The sequence below is a fragment of the Aedes aegypti genome, chromosome 2, assembly GCF_002204515.2.
Source record: "Aedes aegypti strain LVP_AGWG chromosome 2, AaegL5.0 Primary Assembly, whole genome shotgun sequence".
NCBI lineage: Eukaryota > Metazoa > Arthropoda > Insecta > Diptera > Culicidae > Aedes > Aedes aegypti.
This window is the reverse complement of record NC_035108.1, coordinates 234283095-234306669: the sequence shown is the minus strand read 5'-3', so window position 1 is coordinate 234306669 and position 23575 is coordinate 234283095. Positions and strand designations below refer to the sequence as shown.

At 35.8% G+C, this 23575-nt stretch overlaps 1 protein-coding gene across 1 annotated transcript in view; it reads left to right on the top strand.

The window, feature by feature from the left end:
- Nucleotides 1-23575, top strand: part of LOC5569106 (gamma-aminobutyric acid type B receptor subunit 1) — a 473264-nt gene that overhangs the window by 68607 nt on the left and 381082 nt on the right. Inside the window, 1 exon segment of the mRNA XM_021844473.1 lies at nt 23220-23456. Coding sequence (XP_021700165.1) covers nt 23220-23456 — 237 coding nt within the window.

Here is a 23575-nt window from a genome sequence, read left to right as displayed (position 1 = left end):
TAAAGCGTTGATTTTTTATGAATAGTTTGTATGAAACACTTTCAGAACTTTTAATTTTTCACATTTGTGCTGAAGACACCAAAAAGCAATCTCAATTACTTTTCAAGTTACAGACAATTTCCGTTTACAAAAATATTATTTTCAAAATTTTGTCAATCTTTTTAAACAAAAACGTCCTCACAGTTTTTTCACCATAAACAGAAAAAAAATAATCTTTCTAATGGCGACAAACGATTGAAAATTCGTTTGCGCCTTTCGGAAATATCGGCATTTGAAAACAACTATTTTTTCACTCTGTAGCCATAAGAGATAGAACAGTAGTTTCTTCGGCAAAAGGTTGCGCAATCAAAAGTTCTAAAAGTGCTCGGAATGAAATTTTTGCGAAAAATGATCGTATAAAAATTATCAAGAAATAACTGATTTTTCAGTACCACCCTAACTTATTTGTTTAAAAAAAAATATATAACTCGCAAACCATAAGAGATAGAAATTTGGGTTCTTCGGCAAAGTTGCTCCAAATCGGTTGTTCTAAAACATTGTAGAACATTGTATATGCCTAAACTGCCCATAAATGCATAACTGTCCCATATGGAATTAGTAGGCATTGAGGAAACAGCGCTCAGAGTTTGAAGTTTGCATTTTCATACAAATGTTTATAATGTTCTAGTGAATTTTTGAATGCAATATTCATTTAGCTCCACCCTACAGAATACTCAATTTGCTAATATGGATCAGTAAAAAATATAAAGTTGAACATAATTCCAGTTTTGCAGTTGCTGTTGGGGTTCAAAGTTCATATAGAGACTGTTATACCTTTATTTTTCAATATGGGACTGCACCAACTTCATATTTTTCCACAACATTATCGAACAAAGTGTATAAATATTCATATGCCAAGTGAAGTGCATATTAAAACATGAATATTGCGATAAAAAAAGATGTTGGTTCGAAAATCAATATGGGACAGTTATGCTTTTATGGGCAGTAAATGCGTCAGCAAAAAAATTATATTCTGATCTCGGAAACCATGCGGGCCACCCTAGTTTCACATCACTGAAAAAAATGTCTGAAAAATATGAAGAAACTTTGCCGAAGACACCATATATCTAAAATTGACAGTTTAGGCGCAATCATTTTAGTCTTCCTAGATATGGCTTTGGGACCAATGTGCATTGGTGTAACACATTTTATTGCAGAAAAAAATGTTTGACATAGTTATTTAACTAAAACTAAAGTTATACATAGGCTGGCCATACGTACCGTTTTTAACGGGACAGCAGTACCGTTTTCATCCCCTCGGCAGACTGTCCCGTCGTTATATGGAAAATGCTCGAATTGTCCCATATTTTAGGAAATGGAGAATTGGCACATAATTTTCAACACCAGTAAAAAAAATAAAAATAACAACATAACAAACACTTTTTACAAATATTTTAGAGTTTCTTGTCTTACTCATCTATTTTCCAAGCAATTATTAGTTTCTCAAACAGAGTTGAACTTGAGCCGTATATACTTCTGCTTATTTTTTTGCGTTTCTTTACTCATATTTATGCCAAATTTTAGCGAATTTTCAAAATACGGATCATCATAAGATACTTATTCATATAATACCTAAAATGAAGAAGAACAATTATGTGTTTACTTCTGATACGCAATTGATTGGATTAACTGTTTAAAAAGTGGATATTTCAATAAAGTAATGAAATATTAGAAAAAATTACGTTTTATTTTGAAAAATTGATAAGTGTAACGATTTTTTTTAGGAAATTCTTAGAAAAACGCTTGCTTCTTGGAAATCAAAGAATGAGCTTCAAGGTTCCTAAGTGATTTTTATTGAATCATACAGACATGTAGCTTGGGATTGCATAATCTGGTTCTGCTACTTTCCCTCGAATGGCGATTCCCCGAATGTCGTTCTCCCAACGCCAGTTCTCAGAATGCTAGTTCCCCGAAAACCCCGTTTCCCCGAATAGCTCAGTTCTCCGGAAAGTTCCAACACTCATAATTGTCATAACCTTTTGCATTTCAAAGTGGTGAACAATATGTATTTTTGGCAATATGTATTCAGTCGAGAATGATCAAATATCTTTCTTTGGTAGCTTATCGATCTTTCTAATTCAACACTATCTCACTACCCGAGCAGAAGCAAAGTTCTGACCATTAAATCGAGATATTGATTTGATTGACATAAGAGATGAAAGATCTGAAGATAATATCAAAATTTTATTCCTGGAACTTCTGAGCCATATCTAAATTTGATGTTGGAAGATCTAAGGAATAGCTCGCTGATATTGGTGAGATCTTATAATATGATATGCTAATAGTATTCCAAGAGTAAATTTTAAATATTATTTTCAGATCTTTTATCTCTTATATCTATCAAGTTAATATCATTTTTATATGTCCATATCAAAATTTGCTATTACATAGCTTTTTGCGCCTGCTCGTTAAAGACTATTATTGCACGTTTTTTGAGCTGCATTGCTATACGAGAGAACGGGTCATTCGGGGATATGGCTTTCGGATCTCTTGCAAACCTTTGTGCCGATTTACTTATAATTTACTTAATTTTTATCTAGGTGTTATGTGTTGTGAAACACTATCATTCTAATTTGAACTTTTATTAACCTTTACGTTACCGGCCTCCGACAAGGCATTTTCAAATAGCTGCCATTTCGTCAATTTCCATTCGATTTTTTTGAAACCACCGTCAGTTTACTTTAAAAAGGTTTAAGTTATGTGTCATAAATGGAGAATGCTGAATTCGGAACCATGCCGGAGATATTCCGGATTGCACTGGGGTCACGAGGGTGCCAAATTTTGGAAATGGGATTATTTTTTATTTATTGCAGTTACAACACTGAAGTTTTTATGTAAAATATGAGATAATAGTCTATTGTCATCATTTCAACATAATTCGAATAAGTGAACCGTCCCGGAACATGGTAGCCGGTTCCGCCAGGGCCAGTTTGGGGACATTTCCGTTTCATGTCCAAAACATACCGTGCGACGTCTCAATCTTCTTCAATTCAGGAGAACATGTCAATAAAGAAAGAATAAACTAAATATCCATAGATGTGGCCACTCCGAAGCACCTGACACAGGTTCTTCCAGAGCCTCTTTGAGGACATTTCCGTGTATAGTCGAAAACATACCGTGCGTCGTCTCAATCTTCATGAATTTGGGAGAACATGACAATAAAAGAAGAAAAACCCCGGTACAAATAGATGTGGTCACTCCAGATCTCCTTGCACAGGTTCCACAAGGGCCTCTTTGGGGACATTTCCGTTTTATGTCCCAACATACCGTGCGACGTCTCAATCTTCTTGAGTTCAAAAGAACATGTCGTTAAAGGAAGAATGAACTAAATACCGTCGTGCGGGGTGACATTGGTCCATAAGGGTGACTTTGGGCCAATATTTTTACGGAAAGCTAATGCTAGAATAAAGAAAAGAATGCGTTAAGCTTCAAGAATACGTTATGAATAGCCAAGAGATGATCAAGGATCAGGTTTTTGGTGTTTCTTATTGTCATGAGATGCATCGAAAGAGGCGGTCAAAGTCACCCTCTAGGCCCAATGTCACCCCGCACGGCGGTACTCATAGAATTGGCCACTCCATAGCGCCTGACACAATACAATTTGAATTAGGGCGAATGAACTGGCTTATTAAGTTTCAAGCTTAAAAAAAAGCAAATATGCATGAAGAATTTGTAAGTAAAACCTTTGCTTCTGGCATGAGCATGAGCTCAAGCATAGATGACCGCTTCGTAGTTGCACTCCGTGATTGGCCGGAGCAGTCTAAGATGCACAAAGATGTAATGAATGGGATTAGCGAACCATTCTCAAAGAGCACGAATCGAGGGTTCAAAGACTTAATATACCTCTGCATCTTCACAATTGTCTTGGAAAGTACATTGAGTTAGTGGGTGTTTCCGGTCCCAACTCTCGCTCTAGCTGTAGCAAGCAATACAATCGATGGACCAAACATTTATGACTGGATTACACCAATTTTTCTTCGCACTGCGCGAACCGGACACGTCTGATTTCTATTGCATCGCTCTCCCCCGTAGAGTGTTCGATGAAACGAACACTAATCTGTAGGAAAATCCTTTGCGGGTAATAGATGAAATTTCGAATGGGTTCCAAATTAGATAATTGCTGGCTAGATTATTGTTTAATTTCTGATGAAATCCTTAACATATTCTAAGCAAAAATGTTATTCTGTTGCAAGTGGAATTCCTCCTTTCATGAATAAGCGGTACGATTGACGGAACCGACGTTTGGTCGAATTTACTCTTCTTTAAACGGGCAATAGGTTATTCTTTTTTTATACTGTTAAAACAATTATTGGCAGTAAATATGCCAAAGGTCAGTAAGCCAAAGGGATTTCATTAATCATAAGACTGTTTTATGGTGTATTCATAAGGAGTTCCAAAGCAAATTCCTTTTAAGTTTTTATCAACAAATTTATTGAGAACCCTGAGTAATTAATAGAAAATTTTCTTCAAAGTTTACAACAGATTCTTGGTAACAATCTAGCCAAAACCTTTTAAGGATTCTTGTTGGATTTCTGATAATGTTAGAAACAAAGTTCTGGTGGATTCCTTATTAGTTTTCTTATCGCGTTCTGCTGAGTTTTAACTAGTTGAACAGTGTATTCCTGGCGTATTCATAAAGATCTGCATAACAGATTATCCAAAAATCGTGGAAAACATCTGTTCAGAAAGATCCTGCCTAAGACTGCATCAGTGAAGAGAAGCCACATCAGCTTGTATGTATTTTATCCTAGATTTATTTGAATACTTTTCAAAATTTTATTATGCTTTACCCGTGGCACATCATGTTTTGTTCAAATAACGGAATATTTTCAAAACAGGTTTTCGACGAAACCTATTCCTTGTGCTCTGGAGTAGCCAGATCTGTTTGTAGCGAGGTCAATCTTCAATTATTCCTTCAAATAACGGTAATGCCATAAAATAGGGCTTCCTGGAACCTGTACGTGATGCTCAGGAGTGGAAACACAGGGTCTATTCCTTATTAATTGACATGTTCTGTCGAATTCATGAAGATTGAAACGTTCACGAAAATTGACACGTCACTCGTTTTGTTTTGGATATAAAACAGAAATGTCCCCAAGGATGCCCTTGCGAAACCTGTGCTTATAGCTATGGAGTGGCCATATTAATTGATAATAAGTTGATTCTTTTTCTATTGACATGTACTTTCCAATTCACAAATATTGAGACGTTGCACGCTATGTTTTGGACAAAAAGCATAAATGTCCTCAAAGAGGTCCTCGTGGAACCTGTGCCAGAAGCTCTTAAGTGGCCAAATCTTCCATTACCGTGTTTATTTTTCATGTATTGACAAGTTCTTCAGAATTCAAGAAGATTGAGATGTCGCACGCTATGTTTTTGGACATTAAACGGAAATGTGCTCCAAGAAGCCCTCGTGGAACCTGTGCCAGGACATCTGGAGTGGCCACATCTGTTTGTACCGTGATGTTCATCTATTATTGACAAGTTCTTTCGAATTCACGAAGTTTGATACGTCGCATGGTATGTTTCCGACAAAAAACGAAATTGTTTTCAAAAAGGCCCTAGCGGAACCTGCGTCAGGTGATCTGAAGTGGTCAAATCTATTGATATTTAGTTTATTCTTCCTTTATTGACATATAATTTCTAATTCAAGAAGATTGAGACGTCGCACGGTATGTTTCCGACAAAAAACAGAATTGTCCTCAAAGAGGCCCTGGTGGAACCTGTGTCAGGTGCTCTGGAGTGGTCAAATTTATTGATATTTAGTTTATTCTTCCTTCATTGACATGTTCTCCTGATTTCATGAAGATTGAGACGTCGCACAGTATGTTTTGGACATGAAACGGAAATGTCCCCAAACTGGCCCTGACGGAACCAGCTACGATGTTCCGGAACGGTCCACTTATTCAAATTATGTTGAAATGACGAAAATCGACCATTATCTCACGTTTTACATAAAAACTTTAGTGTTGTAGCAGAAATAAATGAAAAAATAATCACATACAACCCGGAATATCTCCGGCATGGTTCCGAATGCAGAATTGTCCATTCATGACAAATAACTGAAACCTTTTTAAAGTAAACTGAGGGTAGTTTCAAAAAAAAAATCGAATGGAAATTGACGAAATGGTAGCTGTTTAAAAATGCCTTGTAGGAGGCCGGTAACGTAAAGGTTAGCAGCATATTACAATTCGTTTGCCGTAGCAACTCAGAATTTTACAGTTAAGTTTATTTCACCTGCTTTTAAGAAAAATAACGCTTTCAATTAACTTAACCTGACTTAACCTAGATATATAACGCATTTATTGTTGCAATAGAAGATTGCAACGATTTTTGTCTAAAATTATAAATATTTTTTGTTTGTTTTACATTTGTTCCAATGTTTCAACATTGGATATTCGGTGTAATTTTAACCGTAAAATTATAAAACAGCACAGGCATCAAATCATCATCAAATAAGTAGTTTGTGTCATATATTAATCCATAGATAATTTAGGAATAAAATAGGAAACTTGGTTTAGGCGAAAAATAATGAGTTTTGGAGATTCATTTTGGTGCCAATTCTGCCCCTAACACTCCGACAATATTATTTTATTACGGCTAATGGTCCGGATCTTTTACAACTGCCGTGACCATTTCCCAACTGCTTGACAACCGGTAATTGTTCCGCCTGATACCTGTCGGATCGCACCACCACTAGGATTGTTAGGGAAATCTCAACAGAACAAAATAGTAATATCAATAAGCATAATAACAGAAACCTTAGGACATTTTCCACCCACTGTCAACGGGGAAGCTTTGGTAACGGGGCACGAATGTGACACAAGAACCATCGAACGAGCCCATTTTACAACCGAGGCGAAACAAAATGCTAAACGCAATCTGCTATTATCTGGCGCCCAATGGTTTTCTGTCACGGACACAGCTGGGCTCCGAGGAGTTTTATATTACCGGGTAAATGTTACGATGCGTTCACCTCCTTTCGGGGCACTGATGGGCTGGTGAAAGCGGGTGCTCGATATCAATTTTTCCCCTTCATTGATATGAATCATGTTTCAGTCATTTAAATTTTCGTTGTAACTGTGAAGTTCCAATTAGTTTTTTAGAACATATCAATTTAATTTGGAATAACTATTTAATTAGTTGTGAAGGAATGCTTGCTAAAGTTTACCAGCCACAGTGGGTATTTGAGGCTAAGTTTCTATGTATTTGTGGAAAAATCTATCAGATATATTATGTTTTGGAACAGTAGAGCGACATTTACATCTTCTCAAATAAAAAAAACAGATACTCAATAAATGGAGTCTGTGAAGTCTATCCGCTTGCCAACGGGTATCGTTTTCATACCTTTTAATATCAAATTACTTTTCAGAGCAACCAAGTGTTCATTGCTCGTAATCGTTTTGCAATTCGGTTTGCATTTTGCTGCTGGAAAATTGATCATAAAAATAAAAAAAAAAGTTATTGCCATAACGCAACGCAGTGCGGGTCCCAGATAGCCATAGCGATGAACGCGCAGCTATTCAGCAAGACCAAGCTGAGAATCGTGGGTTCGAATCTCACCGGTCGAGGATCTTTTCGTAAAGGAAATTTTATCGACTTCCAAGGGCATAGAGTATCTTCGTATCTGCCACACTATATACACATGCAAAAATGGTCAATTGGCAAAGAAAGCTCTCAGTTAATATCTGTGGAAGTGCGAATTTTAGAAGATACGGCCGATAAAAACCTCATGAGAAAATAATAAAACGGTCGTAAAGACGTAAGTCCACCCAAATAAGTTTCCAGTTGTATATTGATTTCTTTCTAATTAAGATTTATCGTATACGGCCGAGCAGCTGAGTGCAAATTTGAACAACTACCATAAAACTAAACATTACATATACTTTGCAAATGGATAAAATCGACAAATTTAAGTGAAATTTTGCGAAACAGGGAGTCTGAGTACGATTCTCACCGAGAAGACGTGTAACTTTTTCGCAAAATTTCACTATAACTTGTCCATTTAATCATATTGCAAAGTGTATATAATGTTTGTATATTGATTGTTCAACAATCCTACTTGTAATTGATCCTGTTGATAAATGTATCCTGTTAATCCTGTTTGAAGTGAGCAAACATGAGATTCTTTTTCTGTATTGTTACATGAGTCGATTCACAATTGATATCTAATTTTGAAGTCAGATTCAAGTATAGAAAATGGTAACCAAAAACTGTCATCAATATATTGTGAAACACAAAGTTTCATATCATCTGATTAAGATTTTATCTGATTTCTGATCTGAAAGAGTTTGTAATCAGCCTCTCAAGTGTCTTTCATTACACGTCTAATAATTTATTTTGGGCAAATTGAATCGTTCAATGCTATTGAATATTTCTGCTCGGCAAACTCATTAAGGCTGTGTGAAAAATATGAACGTGTTGAGAGCAGCCATATGTCTCCTTAATTCTAGTTCCGTTGCACCTTATGGTGCACATATGAAAGCTAGTGCGGCATGATACCGAAATATCAATTTTGTATTGACGTTTTGCGTCTAATATATTTCACGATAACCTCAATTATTTCGTGAGTAGATATCAATAAAGATTTTCTGGATTGCCGTCATCACGATCATGCTGTTGCTTATCGTATCGTGATACATAGTTGCTTTTATGGGCAAGCTGAAATATTCAGAAACGTTTATTCGTTCTCTTTTTTGTTGAGGTAGTAAAAAGTGAATTATAGACACAAAGCGAGTTCTTGCACACATAAGGGAAACGTTTATTGCGGTAAAGTGGTGGTAAACTTCCTACGTCGTCTCAGGACAGTTTCCTTGAGTGGCATGACTCGTTCTGCTGTTCCATTCCCGAGCAAAGTTGGGTAACAAAATGATAACAAGTTGTGTTATCCGATAACAAGCATTTGATAACATAGTTTGTTATCATTTTGGTTGAATAAGCAGGCAACATAACAAACGTGATAACAAAAGTTTATACTGAAGATATCATATAGATAACTCATTGTGTTATCATTTGAAACACATTGATAACAAGTTTTGTTATCCAGCGAATCTCCCTCATTGATAACTCATTATGTTATCATTTAGTTATAAAAATCGAATTATGATAACAAACATTTGACGTCATTCACCCGTCGATTGCATCCTCGATCTGACAGCTCAAAATTCGTTGATAACAAGAGTATTCGTATTGATAAAAAAAAAAATAACAAAATGAAATCATGCTGTACATCTTGTTATCACTATGTTATGCGGTTGTTATTCGACTTTGCTCGGGTTGCCACAACCACCAGAAGGGTGTCGAGCAAATTGAAGCTTCCGTTTTGATGATTTTTTATTCTGCCTTCAATTCCACCTGCAAGTGTATGTTCCGATATACAAACAACGCTTTGAAAAGCCACAAGCATTCATCAAAGCGAAAAAAAAACAGTTTAGAGAAGATAATGAACACTGCTTTATGTTTTCAAAGAAAATAACAAAATTTTTGGATGTAGGTATTTATATAACTGGAAATCCTTTCGAATCTTGGCTCCAAACTTGTTTTTGTTTCGTTTGTAAAACATGCTCAACATAAATTTGGTTCTAAATAACGAATGGAACTGATCGTTACTTAGAACCAAATTTATTGAAACACACCCAAATGGTTGAAACACAGTTTGGTAAATTTTTCATCACAGCTGTTTATTTGCCTTTTCTAGACACTGGAGAGCAAGGTCACATGCCTCAAACAGATTCGGAATAAACCAATATTTGTCTCATCGTAGACCTCAATATCAAAAATCTTTTTTTTCTATTTCTTTATCATTCGAAACATTTCATTCATTTATTATATCTAGGTGTTCTGTGTTATTAGACAGCACTATCATCCTAATTTGGTTTAACAAATTTAAGATTTTATTAACATTGTGTTAACAACAGATTACATTTAATTGGCCGTTGCAGTTGAGATTTCTTACAGGTGAGTTGAATTCACCTGCCTATAAGAGAAGAAAAAATAAACGCTTTCAATTTACTTAACCTAACTTAACCTAAATATATAACGTATTAATCGTTGCAATAGAAGATTGTAACGATTTTTGCCTGAAATTATTAATTATTTTATTTGACATTTGTTCCAATGTTTCAACATTGGATATTCTATGTAACTCATTGGTACTATACCAGGGAGGAAGCTTCAGAATCATTTTCAAAATTTTATTTTGAATTCTTTGCAGAGCTTTCTTCCTGGTTCTTCCTTCCTCTAGCAAAATGATAACAATCTTGTTTGTTCTTGAAGGTGATAACAAACCTTGGCTGAATTAACAACCAACATAACAAAAATGAGAACTCAAATTTGTTTGTCGAATGACAAAGTAATAGTAAATTATGTTATCATTGAGTTCAAGTTGATAACTAAATTTGCATCATCATATATTTTTGAATTTTATGGTCGTAAATCAAGGAAAAATGTTGAGAGATGAATGTTTTGGATTAAACTTACACTAGAATAATTTGGATGACGAAAAGTCAACTTTGTTCAATAACACATGCTTTATAAAATGTTATAGGAAAGATGTGTGATAACATATTTTGTTATCAACCGATTATCAAAAATGTCTGTCACGGATACAATGATAACAAATTTTGTTATTATTCGGTTATCAATGATAACATAGTATCAAAATGATTACAGCGATAATAAAAGTTGTTTTCATTTTGATATCATCCAGTTATTCGACTTTGCTCGGACAAATAGTCGATATTGGTACAGGTCGGACTCGATTATCCGGAGTATCGATTTTTTTTTACTCCGGATAACCGAATCCTCCGGATAATCGAATCACTAAGAAAAAAAAAATAAATCCTCGATAAAAGAACTTAAATATTATCTTTTTTTGTAGTTTTATTTATATGATGCGGTGGCGTAGCCAGAAATTATTTCTAGGAACAGTAAATTTTGACCAGCATACACAAAAAAGCACTTTTTGAAACCCCCCTTTTCTTCAATACGTCCAAAACTGCAAAACCATCCATATTGTATATTGCAATACCAAATTATCTCAGATTTATGCATAAAAATTGAAAAACAAGAACATCAAAAAACAAATTCCGGATAATCGAGTCCCCGGATAATCGATTCTCCGGATAATCGAGCCCGACCTGTACAGCATACATCAATGCTGGCATGAAAATTTGTTTGAATATTTAAAGCTTGTTCTTAAGACAAAGTTTTGATTTTCTATTAATGATCAAAAATCGCTAGTGTAACTGTTCTCAAAGCAACTCCAACAGTAGGATTTTATTTGACGAGAGCTCGAAAGAATACTTCTTGATTCTTGATAGCCCTACTAGTTTTTACCTTTCTAGAAATTCTTCTACGATTGATTTGATCCTAACCGACTCTGGCAGTGACTTTTTTGATTATGACCCTGTTATATTTCTAATTTATTGTGAAGTGATTGTTAACTCTATCAGGTTCACCTTTAATTATTTAAGAACTGGCAGAAAAACACAAAACATACACTACCCACCATAAATACGGACTCACTAAAATAAGTATTGCAATCATACCACAAAAAGTTTAGCATCAACTCAAAATAGATAAATTCACATGGTTATATCTCGAGATTCTTATGATATGCGAGGAACCGGCATCCAGCATAGTTGTCAGCGGATCAAGAACATTCGGAAGGCAAACAGTATGGTTCCCAATTTTGCCGCTAGGTGACACTAATGAGCATGTAAAATTGAGCATTTCAAACTTCGGGCTGTCGCGCTGTTGTACTTTGTACAACAGCTGTGATTCATATGCTATCATTTTGCAACAAAGATATCTATCGACACCAAATCAAAATGTATTTCTCAAGAATCTTCTTAAGAACAATACTCGACAGTTTTAATTTACAGTATGACCCCCTATTATACGATAAAATCAACAAATGTACATGAAAGTCGCATAATAATGAACGCACTATATACGGTTCGAGTAAACCACAGTTTGAAATCAGTATATCTCAAAATCCAGATAGTATAGAAACTTGGGATCTTCAGTAAAGTTGTTCTTGAGGCGAAGCGCTATCTGATGGCACTAGTGGGCATCGAAGTTTTACTTTTGTTTTGCAGATACTACAGGATCCTGACCACTTAGAAAGATGGCATCTTCAGCAAAGTTGTTCGGTAACTCAAGGACTTTCATTGTTCCAGCTAGTTGATTCAAAATTTTGCCACTAGACAGCGCTAGTGAGCATGAGTTTTTATTTGCAGATATCTCAGGAGCCTGACCACTTAAAAAGATAGTGTTTTTGGCAAAGTAGTTCAGTAGCTCAAGGGCTATCATTATTTGAGCCAAGAAATGGGATATTTTACCACCAGGCGGCGCTAGTGAGCATGAAATTTTTGTTTTGCGAATACTGCAGGGTCTTGACTTTTTAGACAGGACTCTTCGGCAAAGTTGTTCAGAAGCTCAGGGACTATCATTATTTTACAAAATCTCGAACTTTAGGGATTAAACAAAGAAAAAATTTGAGCTACTGAACAACTCTGTCGAAGACGCCACCTTTCTAAGTGATCAGGCTCCTGAGATATTTGTGAAACAATGTTTTATGCTCACTAGCGCCGCCTGGTGGTAAAATTTGGAATCAACTAGCTCAAACAATGATAGTCCTTGAGTTACCCAACAACTTTTTCGAAGACGCCATCTTTCTAAGTGGTAAGGATCATGAGATCTGCGAAACAAAAGTTTCATGCTCACTAGCGCCGCCTAGTGACAAAATCCCGAATTTCTTGGCTAAAATAATTATAGCCCTTGAGCTACTGAACAATTTTGCCGAAGACGTCATCTTTCTAAGACTCCTGAGATATTCGCAAAACCAAGGGTGTTGTATTGCTGTGTGCATTTGAAATGCAAATATCAAATGCGGGAACGCCAAACGCGGTAAGATTTTTCACAAGGAAGGCGAAGTCAAAGATAGCTTTTGTTTGCTAGGTTGGCGGTGATATGGAGCACGGTTGCTAAGTGATCTACAGCATGATCAAACAGCAAAAAAATGCCGATAGGTGGTGCTAGTGAGCATTTAAAATTGAGCATGCTAAACTAGTTCTCTCTTGTGATCCACAGTAGATAGAAAGCTCGAGTCCTCGGGAAAGTTGTTCAGAGTGTCATGGACACCTGGAATGCAGACCTTTAAAAAAATCCGGTTGGTTCCACTAGTAAGCCAATGAAGTTAAGGATTTCAAGCGAGTTATATCTTCTGATCCAGATAAGATAGAAAATGGAAGTCTTGAATATCCAATGATCTAAACCCGAATCACTAGGGAAGTGAATCAGTCGAATCTCTTTAAAATGAAGCGAATCTGACATGATTTGTTAAAAATTAACTAGACCAATTCAGAATCTCTTGAAAATAAAGTGAATCAGTCTTAAATTATTTGAATAAACAGTGAATCAGACCTGAATCATCAGAAAATAAAGTTAATTAGTTCTGAAATGTATGGAAGACATGACTCACTTGAAAATGCAGTTAAAAAAATAATGACATAAACTCGAAATGAATCAGACCTGGATTACTTGAATACATGAATATGAAGTAATTTAGACCTATAAAGTGAATCAGATCTCATGCACTTGAATACGCAATGAATCCGACACGAATCACTTCCCGACTAGAGGAACATAACCGAAATATAATAATCTTTTATCAGAATATGATATGCATATCTAATTATGATATAATTTTGTTAGGCACCGTTATTTAAAGACAATATTATAACAAAGACGGGTTTCACGCCAACTCGACACGCGATTGGCAGCACCCCTTCAGAATTCAATGAAACTTTCTGGATGTCAAAAGTATGTGAAACTCAGCTACTTTGCATATTTTGTTTTTTCAAAAATCGATCTAGAATAACATTTGGAAAGGGTCAAAGTATTTTACTTTTTTTATAAATTCGTATAACTCGAAAACGGTAAGACCTACAAAAAAGTGTTGTATGGGGGACTGTCGTGATATTTCCTGAAGTTTTAGAAAAAATATTGAAAAAATAAAAAAACATTTTCTACACTGAAAAAAAAATGATTCAAAACTTAAAAGTCGATTTGAAAAAAAAGGCCATTTCAGATTTTGATCATCCTTATGCAAAAAGTTTCGTAATTAAATTTACTAAAAGTCGTCCATACATTGCAATGGAGCGCATGGTTCGAAAAATTTGATCAAAAGTTTATATGAGGTAAGCCTACGGTTAATCAAGAAATAATCGCCCTATCTATGCATTATATATTGTTTTCTATGTTTTGCGACCTTGTTGCGATAACGTATTCTTTTGAATTATACGAGTTATCAGCTGTTGTAAGATAAAAAATGGAATATTTCATGTACTCCAAATTTTAAATTTCATACATCTATGTGTTTGTGATTAAAAGTTATGCAAACAATTCTAGATTCGATGGTTATTTAGATGAACTTTTTAAATGTAGTTTTATACGCATTGACTGAAATGTTTAGTTCTAGTGAATTTATGATTCTATTTAAATGTCCTCATTCGTTGCTCAAAAAGTTATTTTATTGCTCAACGATGTGAAAATAATGATTTGATCAACCCTGATGAAAGCATTCGGAGAGAGAGAGAGCGTTTAATTTCAATTTTGGGTTAGAGATCAGATTTAAACCGGCAGGAAAAAAATGCTTTTTGATTAATTTCACCTTCTCAACTGTCGGCAACAGGATGCGCTTCTCTACTTATGGTCGATTGGCTTATTGTGATTTCCAGCTTAATAACATTCCTGTAGCAAATGTATGGCTTTGCTGACGTTGTCGATGGTTTTGGGTGAATAACGGAGTTTGCGGTGGGAACTTTGAATGGCTGCTTTGAAGGCACCGAACATTTTTGACGGAAAATAACTAAACAAACTTGTCATTATAACATTACGATAATAAGTGACTATCTGGGAAAGCGATGAGATCCCAGATACTCAACGTGAGAGGCTTGTATTTTAACCACTACACCATTCTTAATAGCAAAATATTGCTAACCGCATATTGATGGTTGGCAAAATGTATAATATTTCCATCAATTATTTAATGATCGACGATAATCGAACTAAAATTGAACTTTGTATTTAGATTCGACCAAATGTCCATTCGACGCATTGTCCGTTTGACCAAACGTACACTAAACGCCATTCGAACAAATGTCATAGATTCCGTTTTGCCTACTTTGATTCATTCCAACAAATGTTGAAGGCCGTTTAACTGGTTTCGCTATTTTCGACATAGGAAAAGCATTCGACAATGTTTCACATGAAGGTATGATTGTAAAACTAATGAAATTTGTATTTCAACATATCTTGTTATAATTGTTAAAAGTAATCGTACAAATCGTACACATCATGTTATTTACCAGAACAAGTATATCATAACTGTAAGCGCTGATGTTTTTAAGATAAATTTCTGGTACCAATATTGTATGGACGGAGGAGAGTCGATGACCTGCCTGAGATATGACTGCTGTAAAATCCTTGTTGGCATAGATAGTATTTTGAGTGAAATTTCATGCCAGCAAATTTAGAAAACATTAAAAATAACTTGTCTTGTGTTTAGATTTATCACCATCAATAACAGTTTATTTTGAATACAATACTTTTCACTTTTACATCCATTAAAACGACTGAGTGCATTTGACGTTTCGTGAGAGTGGAATCTGGGTTGCATATGACGTTGACATTTTTTGTTCTTGTACTAGTTTATCTCTGACACGTGTGTTTAAATCATAAAATTCTATATCAATACAAAATGAATAGAATATATTTAACATAGCAACAAGCTGAGCTGACTAGGAGTTCATTGCTACGCTATTGATGAAAATTTGAAAGAGATGATAATTTTTAGATATGTATTGCTTTTCTTTACATATAATCCTGATGATTCTCATAGATAGCAGCCAATTGATTTGAAATGTTACTGAATTTACCAAAAGTACGGGACCATTAATTTTGGCAGTCATGGAAGTGCTAAAAGAACCCTTCACTAAAATTGCTGTACTTTATCTGGACGGGCGTTAACCAATAGCAATAAATGTGAGCAGTGCTGCCCGAGTGGATAAGCCTTATGTATTCATTTTCTAGGAGATCATAAATTATGTACAGTGACGAAGACAGATGTAGACCAAGGACAGCGATGACGTCGAGGAGAACGGCAAAGCGGAAGGGAGAATCGTGTTTGTTGCAGGCTATGGTATCAAGAAGATGTTTCTCTCATAACCCATCCATCATTACGTCAATACGTGAGCAAGGCCTCATCAGGGAAACATAAATATGGCAGACGACACCAGAGCTTCGGGGCAGGATGAAAAAGTTTTCAGGACACTGACATGGTTGGCTTGTCACTGGCTCACTGGTAGAAGACATCGTGTCGTGTAGGAATTTGTTGTTTGGATTTAAGGAAGGGATTAGATAGGATTCAATATATGACATTGTAGGAGGATAGCAACGGCAACGATTCAATCCGTTCGGTAGTAAGACAGAAATTTATCTCAAAGGTGTCGTAATACTTTGCTCAAAGCTATCAGAATGGATTTCCTGCTGTCAATATTGAATAAAAGATCATTTTGTGCTCTTGTCGACCCTGCGCTGTTGTGCAATTGTATAAGCAAATCTATTTCATTAACGAACTTCGTCTGAAAAACTTCTGAGCGAAACTTGTTTGGACACGAAAAATAGCGAAGTTAATTGGGCAGAAATTTTACCTCCCACTACCCAGATGTTAATTAATGTTTGGTTCAGGCAATTCAGAGCAAGACGACTACAAGAAAGGAAGTAGAAGCAAACTTAATATCACTTCCTCGATTCATTGCTTGTTATTTTGTGTAGAGGAGTATGGTCCATACCTGAACCCGTATCGTTTAAGGGCACAAAGATGCCAGAAGTTATTTCCTTCGTTGAGTTAAACTTGGTGAAGCACATTTCGTTTCAATAGGTTAGTATGGATTTAGTTTATGATGATCATTTTTTCGGTATTTCTTCAAAATTTAACTCAAAAATGCAAATGTTGCATGTTGTATATCTTTGAAATAAGTACACTGCCGTTATACGCATTACTGTCCAATGTTCCTTTTTGTGTATGTAGACTTTTTGCCATCAAACAGTTTATTTTTACGTATAGTTTTAGAAAACACCTACCAAAAATTTACTTTGTTCGGAAACTCAATAAAAAGCAAACCAAGTCAATTTGTCCCGTTGCTGAATTTGCACTGTCTCGCTATTGTAATTATACGCATAACTGTTACACTATACAATTCTTGAACAATATATTCGGTACACATTTTATAATTGGCTGTGGTTTTGGAAAATCGTTTGAATATCTTTTTCTTACGTTGGCTTTACATCCCATGTGGAACACAACCTGTTCTATGCTTATATATTTAGAGTGCATTCACAGTAACAATTGCGTGCCTGACGTCAAATTTGATTAATATTTTCAATCTCATCCGTTTTTTCATCCGTTAGAATTTCCGTCGAATTTTCAGGACCGATCGCTAAATTTACTTCAAAGTCAATAAAAAGCAAACCAAGTCAATTTGTCTCGTTGCTAAATTTCCATGCATAACTGTCTCGCTATCGGAATCGATGACCGATTCAAAAATTACGATGATTCCGGATTTATCATGGGAAGTACTGAGGTAATCCCGATTAGAACATCAGTAACCACTTAAATTTCGAGTCCGTGGCTTGTGGCACATCAAACTTTATGATTTAGCAAACCAAGTCTAAATAAAAATAGTTTAAACGAATCACTTGGCCACTAAAATTTATTTTGCGACTTATTAAACATCATGCTTTTATAGAATAAATCTAAAGAAAAATCAGATCTTGCGAAGATTTGTGTTGTGAATTCTTGGAAAGTTGAATATTTACTCCGCAAAACAACCTTGAAATCATGAATGAGTTTCTGTGAAGCTGGCAGCTAGAAGATTCATTCAGTATTTTATCACCTTCATTAAATTTAATAAATTCTCTTACATATTCATCAACTCTTTCTTTCACTAACTCATACATCTTCTCATTATCTCACTTACAGGAAACATTGTTTTCCATCCCAAGTTATAAAATCGTTTTTCCTTACTTCCCCACATGTGGCTCCGTTTGGCACATGTCACTTGAATTTTCATTAAGTGCCTTAATATTGATTTGAGGATTTACATCCTCTATATTCGGTACAATCTGTACGTGAGAACGGCCATCTACTGCAGTATGCTCAGCACATAATTGGCCACTGCAGTCAGTGGGACTGTTATGCGTAGAAATTCATTGAAAAAAAAAATGATCAATTATCAAGTTTTTTTTTCGTATGATCGAACTGTAGATTGTTTTTTGACCGTACTGTTGTGTTTTGCTGAGAGATCGTACCAACATTATTTTTTGATGCAGTATACTCCGATTTTTCAGATATCCATTGCCAAGATCACAGGGTGATCGCGCAAGTGGTAGATTGACGAGGGTCTAATATCTACATTTCTTCTCCGGAGTGAAACACTTAAAAACGGTTATACTTTTATTAACTAGATACTGTACAGTACGGCATGTCCTACGTTGTGTATAATACTAACGAATGATGGCTAAAATGATGTAGATGGTGATAGTGGTGGTAGAGATAGAGTTCTGCGCCGTTTGTCCGAACATACACCCCGCCTTGAAGCAATAGCTTCAACACAATGAGAGGATCCGTCATATGTATACTGCATCCTGGATGTCTCTGGACCATGCAAGACCCCGATGAAATGATTTTCGATGAGCTAATTGCCGCATGGGGCCATGTGAACTAACGAAACTTCATGCAACATGGCAGTCTTGTTCTCCAAATACATGGCAGATTGGTGGTTACGGGGGACGTGGCGTCCCGCCAGTGCATACGATTGCTCTGGAATAACGCTGTAGGAAGCTCTTTAAAACATTCACCTCCAATCGATAGCATCCAAAACCAGGGCGACAAATCGACGATCTCCAATGGTGTGTAGAGGGAATACGAACAAAACAGATAGTAGATACGGTCAGGTGCTGTTCTTATTCAACGGATGATCATTGTTATGCGTGGAGACGTTTTCGCCATTAGAATAGGCAACAAATTGTTGTTTCACTATTGATCCATCGAAGAGTTGTCGTACTTTAGGTCACGGCACCATTATGATCGCACAAGTGGTAGATTGACGAGGGTCTAATATCTACATTTCTTCTCCGGAGTGAAACACTTAAAAACGGTTATACTTTTATTAACTAGAAACTGTACAGTACGGCATGTCCTACGTTGTGTATAATACTGACGAATGATGGCTAAAATGATGTAGATGGTGATAGTTGTGGTAGAGATAGAGTTCTGCGCCGTTTGTCCGAACACAGGGTTTGACGGTCCCAAAGTAGAAGGTGCACCATAATAATATCTGTATGTGAAACACATAACTTTCCCAATTCTATGGCAACGGCTCATGATTTATCATGAAACGGCTGCATTCAGGCGGAGGATCTGTCAATATGTTTCGGCATATTATCAGGTCTTCTTAGAACGGAGGGACTGCCAGGGCTCAGTAGTTACTTATAAACTAGTACTGGTTGTTGATGTTTCAGTTCGTTCACACGAGCTGTAGCATCCTTAGTACTAATCAGTAATGGTTGTTAAGTTTTGAAGCCAACGTGTGATCAATCGTTTTACAATGCAACATAAAATTGGGTAAATTGGAGTATCTTGTACCTTTTAATTCCGCCCTAATTGCTTATTTTTGACAGATATGCGTATTTCGACTACCAGTGTCAGACACTGAAGAAGACTGCAAGTGGTAGTTGAAATACGCCAATCTGTCAAAGATAAGCAATTAGGGAACAATTAAAAGGTATAAGCCACTCTAATCTACTTTTTTGTTTCTCTATTGAGATTCTGCCTAGAGGATTCGAATACATTACAAAAAAATAAAATTAGTGATTGTGAGGGTGCTAATAATGATATTTGAATAAATGTGTGGTGATGAAACTTTTAAAATGGCATTGGAAGTGATTGCGATAATATATTTAACAAATTGAAATATGATAATGGCGATATATTTTAAAGAAGTGATTGTGTGAATGTTTATAAAGAAAAAAAAAGAGGTTTGAGGTTTATGGTGATAGCAACATGAATTCTGCCTTTGTTCCAATGAAAATGATTATTTTGAGTGTTGATAGACTTATTAGTTATATATGATATTCTTCATTAGTGAGATGTTCATATACAAACATACTTCATCATGTAGTTATCTATAGATGTGATGGTAATGATGAAAAAGATGGCAATAATGGTGATATTGCGGTGGCTGAAAATTATGGTTATAATGTAGGTATACCAATAGTAATTACCTGTGAATAGTGATATAAAGAAATTTAATAATTATAAAGTGAAATGAAAGTGTGAAAATAGTAGTTTACGGAACAAGTTGCAGAATGATGATTTTTACAGCACGAGTCGTAAGTTTGATTACGACGAGTGCTGTAAAAATCGAGTTTTGCAACGAGTTACGTACAACATTTTTTGCAATTTGGTAGAAGACCACTTGAGGGTATCAGAAATCATTTTGGGATGCATTCACCATTATTTTGCAGTTTCTGAAACTAGTAGTGTAACGATTTTTTCCGCAACTCAAAACGCTTTTTCACTACGCAACGAAAAAGCGCTGAGTAGTATTCATTACACAACTGTTTCCAGTTGCGTAATGGCTGTTATCGCACTACATAATTCAGTGCAGGAAAATAGCTTTATGACAGATTGGCGTGATAAAAAACAGCCTATTGCAATGAGAAATTGCAAAAAATACTTCAATAATTGTGAATGCATCCCGATCATATTTCTGGGGGTATCAGAAATCATATCAGGATGCATTCACAATTATTATGTGGTTTTCTACGAAATTCCAAAAAAATCTGTACGCACCACGTTGCAGAACTCGATTTTTACAGCACTCGGCAAGCCTCGTTGGAAAATGTACGGCACGTGCTGTTGTTGTTCTGCAAACTGTTGCGTAATAGTAGTTTAGTAGTAATAGGCTTTCCGAGTTGAATAATTTCGACGAGTGCTGTAAAAATCGAGTTCTGCAACGAGTTGCGTACAATATTTTTTGCAATTTCGCAGAAGGCCACTTTGGGGTATCAGAAATCATATCGGAATCCATTCGCCATTATTTTACAATTTCTGAAAAATAGTTGTGTTCATTGCTAATGCTTCATTACGCATGACTATTACCGTACTACATAATTCAGTGCAGTAAAGTAGGCCATTTCATGACAGATTGGCGTGATGAAAAGCAGCCTATTACGATGAGAAATTGCAAAACCTACTATTTTCCACCTTCTACCGTAACCTTCTGAGACAGATCGGAACAGTTTCTTCGTGGAAGCCGTATCTTCCGTGTACCTCTGGTGAACTGCTTCAGAAGCATTACGTTTTCTTTGCTATCCAATATCTTGTTCAGAGCTTTGGACTAGCGCCATAAAAAATTATGCTTTGATTTTTAGTTACAAATTCATTACAGATCTTGTGGTCTTTCAAAATATCAAATTGATGTTAATAGAAAAGATGAACTGAAATATTAACAATTTTCAGAACACTGAATCTTGAAATCAAACGTAAATTGTTCCTATCTGATTTGACAATTTGTTTGTAAAAATATTCCATTACTTCATCCATGAAAAGCACTAAAATATTATATTTTGAATGGCTACACTGTTACAGTAAAAATTACTTAAATATTATTATGTGTCAAAAACGTTCAATAACACCTGTTATTTCATGCAATAGAATGAGAAAATTTTAAAACTAGCTGAAACAAAAAAAAAAACTAACACTGAAAATAAGACATTTTTTATTTATCCCGGCCTGAGAGCATGTAATGTGAATTTAATGTAAAAAGTAGATACAATGAAACACATACGTAAATAATTTGCCGGCTGGTTTTCATCCATATATATAGTTTTTCAATTCAAATTATTAGTTTTTAATCGCACTTTTCACTATCAATTCACTTTTGTTAAATTTAACTTAGTGATGCGGAAGTAAAATAACATTAGTAAAAAAGAAATATTTATTACTTGGCTCTAACCCAAGCAAATCATAAAAGATTATTTTTGTTTCATTTGAAGAAAACCGCATTTCTTCCAAAGTCAAAAACGTATAAACTTCTGGTTTTTTGTTGGCATCCTAGAAAGGGTAAACACCCGAATCGATCAAGCCTAATCGAACGAAATATGTTGCTGTCACTTATGTAGAAGTGGCATCATGTAACGTAAATACAATCGGGCCATAAAGTAGGGACATGACATTTTTCCATTACCACACAATTTCACCAACATGCAACACCTACGGACATCACGTGCATGACTGGTCCTCTGCTAAAACGTTGATGATTTTAACGTGTATATATCCCGTAGACCGATAGGAAGTAGTCACTAGTGTCGTCCATATTCGTAAGCCTCTAGCCATAAATGGTACTTTTCCCATCATGACGAAGAGAGGGAAAATTCTGAGTGGATTGCTCATAGCATAGCGTGCCTGATGCTTTGGAACTGATATCGTGATGATGGGCTGTTGGTCAGGTGTGCTATCATGTGCCGAGGAAAAGGGTGTATGCTTTCCTACCATATTAATAACACAGATGGGTACTCTAGCTCTCAGAATACGACCAAGTTTGTGGTTTGCACTTTCCTGCCTTACGTTTTTGGTTGCGTTGGTGAAATATGAATTGAAAACGTCAGATAGAGCCATATAGCATAATGAATTAAAATACGTGATCTCGTAAGGATCTGAATCGAATAATAATCAATTAGAGTACTCTCATGGACAGGCTCAGTGGCTTTTTGTAGTATTGAAGGGAATCATAACAGCTGGTACAAAGATGGAATGTGTGTCGAGAGCACTGCTCATGGCACTTTATCATCGTTTATAGGTGCATCCTGCCATTAGTAGAGGTACGTAGTGCGTTGCGATGGTTTGTTCTACAACCGAGACAAACTACCATGTGTAATCATTGTTTCAAGAGAGCCACTGACGTGTTTATTGCTTGCAAGTAGACTGTTGAAAGAGAACACAGCAAAAGTGATGATAATTACATTTGTGGACATATTATCACTTTGCCATAATTGATTATTCCGCAAGAGCTTGACATGGCCTTTCTTCTCTTTCTCTGTTTTTGCAGGATATGTTGTTTTATCCCCTGGTAAATGTGTCCATTCTAGTGTTGGTGTTCAATATCAGTGTAGTGAGTGGATATAATCAGTTACATATCGGTGGAATATTCCCCATCAACGGTAAAGGCGGCTGGCAAGGAGGTCAGGCGTGTATGCCAGCTGCTAAACTGGCTCTTCAGGATGTCAACGAGAAGGAGGATCTTTTACCGGGATTTAACCTGACACTTCATAGCAACGATAGCGAGGTAAGTCATGCTTTGATTAGATGAAAACTGTCTTATTACAATAAAAATGATAAAAGTTACCTCTGATAATTACATATTCGATGGGAGATTGTCTAACCCTTCGATGAAGCTAAATGAAA